General features: G+C 39.5%; 2 protein-coding genes and 1 long non-coding RNA gene across 4 annotated transcripts in view; 1 reads left to right on the forward strand and 2 right to left on the reverse strand.

Moving 5' to 3' along the window:
* The window catches only part of tax1bp1a (Tax1 (human T-cell leukemia virus type I) binding protein 1a), a 13,128-nt gene extending 8,868 nt beyond the window's left edge, over positions 1–4,260 (reverse strand). The window contains exons 1-5 of one of the 2 annotated variants that reach the window (XM_042076510.1): positions 4,103–4,260; positions 2,197–2,428; positions 1,567–1,669; positions 1,100–1,290; positions 292–450 (exon numbers count right to left, since the gene is read on the reverse strand). In XM_042076510.1, the coding sequence (XP_041932444.1) occupies positions 292–450; positions 1,100–1,290; positions 1,567–1,669; positions 2,197–2,403 (660 nt within the window). In that variant the 5' untranslated portion in view covers positions 2,404–2,428; positions 4,103–4,260. Of the gene's footprint in view, positions 1–291; positions 451–1,099; positions 1,291–1,566; positions 1,670–2,196; positions 2,429–3,122; positions 3,333–4,102 lie in introns of those variants that run through there. The other variant, XM_042076509.1, reaches the window with a different exon arrangement.
* Positions 2,359–6,302, forward strand: LOC121695557. Its single transcript, XR_006026109.1, has 4 exons — positions 2,359–2,465; positions 3,752–3,953; positions 5,881–6,047; positions 6,173–6,302. It is a non-coding gene; the product is annotated as an uncharacterized LOC121695557 (long non-coding RNA).
* Positions 4,369–7,799, reverse strand: cdca5 (cell division cycle associated 5). The gene is made up of 5 exons (XM_042076512.1): positions 7,702–7,799; positions 7,246–7,316; positions 6,947–6,991; positions 6,062–6,574; positions 4,369–4,729 (listed from the first exon to the last, which is right to left on the reverse strand). Exons 1-5 carry the CDS (start codon positions 7,703–7,705, stop codon positions 4,649–4,651), a joined length of 714 nt encoding a protein of 237 aa, XP_041932446.1. The 5' UTR covers positions 7,706–7,799; the 3' UTR covers positions 4,369–4,648.
* Positions 7,800–8,212: the final 413 nt, after the last annotated feature.

The raw sequence follows: 8,212 nt of genomic DNA on the forward strand, positions 1-8,212 counted from the left end.
TGACATCTGCATGAGATAAAACAACAAATTCTCAACATCCCTTCGTACATACAGTGCTTAGAAAGTTGCTTCAAACAATGAATATATCTTATTTTTTTATATATATATTATTTTTAATTAAAAAAATATATATACTTTTTAAAATCTTTTAATATTTGAATAACAGTTATTACAGATTTACACCACTTTTACTAGTAATATTTACACTTATTATTACACAATAATATACAGTAAATTCAAACAAACCAGTAGAAGGTCACAGTGTATGAGTTTGCCTGATTGTATACATACCTTGTTGTGTGTGTGTATCTGCGTGTAGGTCTCCCTCTCGTCCTCTCTGTCCCTCTGGAGTCTCCGGTGCTCAGCCTGCACCTGCTCCTTCTCTCTCTGCAGGACACACATCCTCTGCTGCAGCTCCATGCACTCCTGTTGCGCCACACACACACGCTGCTGCTCCAACGCAGGGCAGGCGGTGGGAAATGGGATGGGGGAAACAGGAGATTTATTCATATTTATGGTTATGGTTGTGGTAATGGGATTTGGCAGACACCTTTGTCCAAAGCGACATACAAAAACAAAAACAATATAATATTTAAAATGTAACAGGGAACAAATTATAATGTTGGTCAAACTATAGTAAGGAGAATAGCAATATTTGCAAGGTATCTTCACAAAATGAAAAAAGGTAATGTCTGATATTAAATCTTATGGTTTAAAACACTTGTCACAAGAGACGAATAATGAAGCTGACAATAATGTTTAAGTTTTAATGCAGTAAAGCTGTATTACAGTATACATTTTAATACAGTAAAGCTGTATTACAGTATACAGTATACATTTTAATGCAGTAAAGCTGTATTAAAGTATATATTTTAATGCAGTAAAGCTGTATTACAGTATACATTTTAATGCAGTAAAGCTGATGGGTATAGATATGGCTTTTTTAAGTTTAATACAACTTATTTTTAGATCAGTAATAGGTTATTAAAGTAACAAGCTTATCTAAACTAATCTGTACATTTAACATCAGCGCTACACCTTGTTTGATGTGACAACCAAGAGCTGGATGCAAAACTGGTTATTGGTTAGATACTTTTACCTCGAGGAGTCCAGTCTTGGTGGTCACCACCAGGATGTCTGAATTGCCCTCGTCCTCCACGGTCAGCAACTCCTCCCCGGAGGGCATGGCCTGTCGGAACTGGAAAGGCGTGCTTGCTCCACGAATCTCTCCCCCGTGAGTCACATAACAGAATTGATAGAACTCTCCATCACTACGTGGAACATAGTAACCTAGAATACGGGTGTCATCAGTGAGATGGTTAATAAAACACAGTTATCAGAGTTTTAAGGCAACAAAGCGAAACATGCATTGGGGCAATTCCACGCAAAACTGTCACGTCCATAACGCCAACTAAATACCATGGCATTGTGTTGGCGTTATGGATGTGACAGTTTTGCGCGGAATTGCCCATTGCCCTTCTGGATCAGTGTCTCATAATTTTAGTCAAATGTTACCACCTAAACATTTCTTATTCAGTCTGGAGAGAGAACAAGTCTACTCCTTACCCTGGAACACTATGACTCTATGGACAGTTGAGCCTTCTACATAATTCTCAGGCATAGGAGACCACAGGAATGTGTAGTAATCTCTGGCTGTGCTCCAGCCGACCTGAAAACACACATCCGATACACCAATAAACACACCACTACAAGGTAAACAAAATAAACGCCACACGTCATAGCACAAGATTTTTGCGCTCCATTAAAGTGTTCCTGAGTCTAGTGGAAGTTCATAATGACATACTGTACACTAAGAGGTACTCTGTTGGAACTTGGTAAGTGCTTTAAAATGAGAGACTGCACATTCTTGCTGAATCTGTTTCAACTGAGGCACCACCATAAGTGATTTAGACTGTGATGCACCTTTGCATCCACTTGTGTTTTCTCTCTTGTCACAAGCTACCGTTTTCTGCAATACCTCTTTCTTGAGCCTATTCCTGACTCACAGAGATAAAGGCACACACGTCTAAGTTTTGTTTATCCACATTGTTCTGTTAGTAATGAACAACTGAATTATGATGCCAGTGTGTGATGGCACATATGCAACTGAAAAACTCTTTGAGGACAGCAGTAAGATATGCTTATGTCTGTAGCCTACATATGGATGCCGACTGGAGTGTGCATGTGCATGCGTACTTTAAAGATGCCAACCCAATCTTTGGGATGGGGCGTTAGAGCAGGAGTGAGTGTGTAGTGGCACTCCAGAGGAGCCTGAGGCAGGAAACTCTTCCCCACATTCTGGAAGATCACGTGAGCAAAGCTGGACGTCTCTATGGAAACATTGCCCTTAACTAAAGGGCCACAGCCAGGAGATGTTGCAGCCTCTCGGAATGATGACATCATCTATTTTGAGGCTTCACCTCAAGTCCTTCCAAGCAGGAAGAGAAAAAGAGACAAAATTTGAGGTGAGAAGCCTTGTGTTGGAGGCTGTCCTTCCACAACAATATTCTGAAACTGTAAAACCAGAGTGGACAAATGAAGACACCGGTCCCCCAACTTGTTGCAGGTTGTGGCCTCCACTAGGCCTAGTTGACAGTAGGCTAGTTAGACAAGTGAATACACGCTGTGGGTTATTTAAATGTCTTTGTTTTTAGTATTCTGCTATGACGTCTGCTGACCACTTTAGCCTCTACACTAACCTCTCCGACCAAAGATTGCGGTCTAATGTGCCAGTGCGTCTATGTTAACGCATTGCTAATATACTCATGTCACTGATATGATAAGGAAACGGCAAGCAAAACTGGCAACAGACAGTGGGCTCAGTCCAAGTGTCAAAAAATTCATGGCTGTATCATTTTATGTTGATTAGCAGCAAGTGTTGCTCATGCCCATAATTACCCTGTCATCCTAGTAGCGCACGTAGCCTATGATGCTAGCCTGCAATGTCGACATCAGAGCACAACCTGCGATAGTAGTTACATGCAATGAACACAAGTCCAGCACGTACACCCACTGACAGCATCACTGAAATAACATGAGACGACATTTTATATTAAGCTAGAATTATAATACACATCAAAGCCACCAGAAGCTTTTGAGCGAAGTTGGAAAGCCGGGGTTACCGAGGCAACTCGTGCAGAGATGTCAGGAGCTCCATTTTCAATGCAATCCCTGCCCTGCGCTCGCTGCGACGTGCTGTCGTCACGCGGCTCATCCCGTCACCGCCGCAGATTTGTAGTTGGCCACAACCTTCAGTTAGGTAGGTCAACACAAATAACTAATCCACGTTTTTATGCCGTATCGTGAATAACTGCTATGCTTAGTCTTTTGGCACACTGGGATACGTGTCATTGACTATCTCCAGCATAAACTAAAACATGCACCTATAATAAATGCGGCGGTGGCGAATTGACAGCCCACAGATTCCTGGATTTTACTTACAGCTCTAGCCTACAGATTTCAGTCATTCTCATTTAGAGCCAGTTTCCCGAACATGGATTTAGTTTATTATGATTGAAAGAGAAGTTGTCCACTCAACTGAAAAGACCATTGGCACTGGAACCTGACTTAATCCATGTTCATAAATCCTGTTCTAAGAAATTAATATAGCAGGGAAAATGTGACTACTCATTGTAAAATAAAACCAGAAGTGATTTGAGCGATTGAGTACATTTTTAAAATAGTATTAAAATTATTATTAACATAAACAATGCTTTGTGCTACATTGCTTTGATTTTTTGTCTACACACAGATTGCAAAATACATTCAACTTGTAACTTCCAGCGTGTACCAGTCATACAGTACAATGTCGGGATCATAAACAGCCACAGCAACGAAGAGGAATGACCAAAGAATGTACTGGTATCTTTTGGCAGAGAACCCATGAGTGTGGAAGGGGGTGAATCTTTTGGAGGTGTTGTGGGCCTATTTCAATGAAACACAGATGAAGGAAGGTATCTGCTTCATAACCCCAGTGAAATGTTCTCGAAGGGTATTCTGTCGGAGATGTTTTTTGCCCACAAAGGTCGATTTGTTTAGCAAATTTTGTTTTTGACGGTAAATAGGCTTGGTTGTTGATTGGCCGCGGTGTGAAATCACCTACCTATAGCACTAATCATCTCTCCTGTGTATATTTAAAACTACAATGTCCTTCAAGTCTTTGATATCCAAAATGTCACGATTTGAAAGCACACTGGAACTTCTACATCTTGTTTACTTCCTCTGTAGATGACAAACTCCTTGGATTTTATCCACATGAACTGCACAGCTAGGAAAAACATGCACACATGAGCCAGCAAGTATCTGGAATACAAATAATGCATTAGCCTACTTTTCCATTTTCAAAAGAAATACATATGAGTAATTAGATTTTAGGTACAAGAAGGATATTTATTGAAGTTGACCAACTTCACTAAATCTATACATAATATGCAAACTTAAACATCCTCCAAACACAGTGATTAATAAAATAAAGACAATGCTGCAAAAAACAGTCAATATAAACAATAACAAATGTGAAAATATGCAAACATATAAGACACAGAACAACTACAAAGCTAAGCAACTGATCATACATGTAGTACATTAGTCACTGATGGGTTTGTCAAGACAAATATAGAAAATATATACATAACATATCACAATCCAACTATTCCACCAGCAACTCGAAGTCTTCTGCCTCAGCAAATTCAGCATTCATCTGGGCAGCAAGGACATCTAGTTCAGATGACTAGTTGTGAGAGAAAAACAAGAATAAAAAGGTTAAAAAGATTGGCTAGGTCTCTGCAAAAACTGCTTATCCAATAAAATCTAACCAAGTTTTATTATTATTAATCTTATAACGTCAAGATCAAAACATCTAGTTGGTATTGTTTTCAATATAAAGAGGCTTAACTAGCTTTTTCTCGTAAAATCATTTGACTTAATTTAATTAGAGTTTGACTTAAAGACGTCTCAACAAGCTGCAAAATTTGACTTCCAGTGTGTTAAGCAAATGTGTCGTAAAAACAAGCAAATATGACTGCCAGTGCGTTGAGCAACTTTGTATTGATAAGATTTTACGCAATTTTAAGCATAGCAATGACCACTAGCTGCCCATTAAAAAACCCAGTCTCTGTAGGCAGCCCAGGCTCCAAAAGCTGGAAACATAGTGGGGGCAACCTGCCCCCAAACAAAAACGAAACCCTGCGTGGAATTTCTCTGGGAATACTGAAGACAAAAACATACTTATGTTTAATATTTATTAAAATAAATCAAACTCTTATTAAATTAAGTCAAAATGATCTCACAAGAGAGTGCTAGGTAAGTCTCTTGATACTAAAAACAATAGATTTTTCTATGTTAATATAAGATTAATAACACTGTATTTTATAGTACCAGCTATACTGTAACACTCTAATTCTAAAACTGCACTTTCTTTACATAATTCTGTTATTTTGCTCTGGTTAGATGATAACTGCATTTCATTGACTCTGTACTTTTATTCTGCACAGTGACAATAAAGATGAATCAAATCAAATCTAAATCACATGATTAGCAAGATTATATTTAAGCCTATAGTAACTTCAATAGTAAGCAGCAATGACACATGGTGTATGCACATTTCTTTGGGCCAATTCGATTCCATCTTATTTATATAGAATCAATAACAATTGAAATAGTCTCAAGCTTTTGAGACTATTTTCAGAGCCCAGAGCCTGAACCCTTGAGTGAAAGTGCCAAGACACAAAGCCAATACTGATAATGATCCATTTCACATCAAATAAATTCTTGGCAACATTTTAGGGGCCAGCAATGTAGTTGTTAGCCTAACATGATTACATTATCATTTGATGACAATTATTTGTGGTGACCACTGAATGATCTATATTGTGTTTCCAGTAGATGTTATCAGACTTTCCAGCAACCTTCCCATCCTAACTGTTGCTGGGTTAAATGAATCATCAGAGAAAGAACAGGAAGAGAACGGAAGAGACACATAAACTGTAATCTCTAGGAAGCTGCAGTAAGAAACGTTTGGAAGAACTTCAAGCCAACGAGATCACCAAGTGCGTAAACTTACTTTCATTGGCTGTACTCTCTTTTTCCTGGACTGTTTCTTCGGCATAGCCACACCTGGGATGTTCATGTCGGGGTCTTGCGAGCGATTCAGGCTGTCCTCCACCTCCGACAGGTTTAATGTCACTCCACACAGCGAGGACGAAGCTTGGGGGGCTGACGCAGACGCAGACAGGGACATGGACCGCATAACCTTGGGAGTCGCCATCTCCTCAAACCCAAACAGAGTCTCCCGTCGCGAGGGCACCGGCGAGCCCAAGCCTTGCTGCCGCGGGCTGCTGAACGAAGCGTCCCCACTCAGGCGACTATAAGAGCGCCGCACCTTCTGGCTCCACACCTCATCCCGAGCCGTCTCTGTGGCCGAGGGTGGAGGGGAGACGCTCCGGATGGGCAGGATCGGTGACAGGATGGTGGGCCTGGGCGATGGGACCTCTGCAGGTGTTGGTGTAGAGACTTTTGGCCTCTTCTCGGGTACATTGGACAGTCTTTCAACATTCTCCTTGTTAACCTCTGAGGTCTAAACGAATATAAAGGTGACTTATTACAAGGCAGAAAATAGATATGCATTACTCAGTGGCTTCTTTGTGGCTCACAGAAATAGTGGTCTTGTGATGGCCATCTCTAGACATTTTGGCAGAGATAACAAAATCACATGCAATCTGTACTCTGGTATGCTGCAAAGGTAGAGATTCAATCAAAGAAGAATCTTGATCAGTATGATAATAGTGCTGTTTAGTTTCAACTTACTGATGATTAGGCTAGTGACTGACAGACCATCTATAATGTGTGATGCTATGCGACACATATTCTATTGCCAAGCCTGGGTCAGACTACACAATATAACATTCACAAATTCTATAGTCTAAGAATGACATTACACATTACAAACCTGTGTTTTCCGTGGCACAATTTTCTTAACGGTGAATGTTTTTCTCTGATGAAAGATAAGGTAAAGATCAGGTATGGAGCAAGGGAGGGAGGGGGCAAATGGGAATGCAGATGACTGGCACTTAGTCTGTTTTGCATTTAAAAATGTTAGTTTAATGCTTGAACTCAGGTTGTCTATAATAAATAGTACGGAAGACACCTATTGACACCCTGACTTGAAAACGTAAATCCGTTAGGATACACGTATTATCTTTCTAGCTACAGAAGTTATTCAGCCTGGACCAAAGTCCTTGAACTCACCACGGCAGGTTTTTCCTCTGGTGTAGAAAGCCTAGCCGACCGTCTGCGTGGAGGGCTGCCATTTTTGGACTCTACAAACAAAAACATATGGGGTTAGAGTTGTGATTACAACGCTTGAAATCTGATGAGATGGCTGTATCAAGATTAGCAATAAGATATAATCATACATACAATGTCTCTAAATTCCATTAAATGTCTAACTTAACGTTAGGTGGTTTCCATACAGTTAAAACGAATCTATACAGGGTATAGCTACCTAATACAACTTATCGTAGTTAACAGTTTAGCTAGCTAAATCAACAGCAACAACTCCCTTAACAGGAACAGTTCCCATAACTGGAATTTTAGCAATATCTCTTCACCAATTATAGTAAGCATTTGTAATAATGAAATAATAAGCAACTCTCTATTATTTAGAAGATATTAAAAACCATGAATGAGCAAGCTAAGACGTACCCATGTTTCCCGCTTTCCTCTTTGAACCGCGAAGAAGAACTCAGCTACAACGTACTACTTCCGGTTGTATACTGCATTTGCTTCAATAAATACAATAAAAGTCTTTCAAGATTTTGTTTGGTTTAGGGTTGGATTTGACTGTAATATATATATTGTTCCTATCTTATTCCTATCTGCCTAGTCTATAGCAATACATTAATTACAAATTAGACATAATTAACATATTTTGGGCTATATTTGAAGGAGATAAATCTAACTGGTCACTTCAACAGAGCTGCCACATCGTAGGCAAGCCCCACTTTACCAACAAGTTTTGAGAATAGCATGAGATTCACAAGTAGGCCTATATATAGGCTACAGCATAAATCACAGGATATAGCCTACAGTGAAGTCAAATTTGCAAAGCTGAAATTATGACAGCTATAGATATATAGTTAATTGAAATCGTTTTGGTGTTTATTAGTTGCTCTCATATTCCTCATATTTTCCTTCTTAATATAGATTAAATAAG

This window comes from Alosa sapidissima, chromosome 21, assembly GCF_018492685.1.
Source record: "Alosa sapidissima isolate fAloSap1 chromosome 21, fAloSap1.pri, whole genome shotgun sequence".
In the NCBI taxonomy this organism is placed as follows: domain Eukaryota; kingdom Metazoa; phylum Chordata; class Actinopteri; order Clupeiformes; family Clupeidae; genus Alosa; species Alosa sapidissima.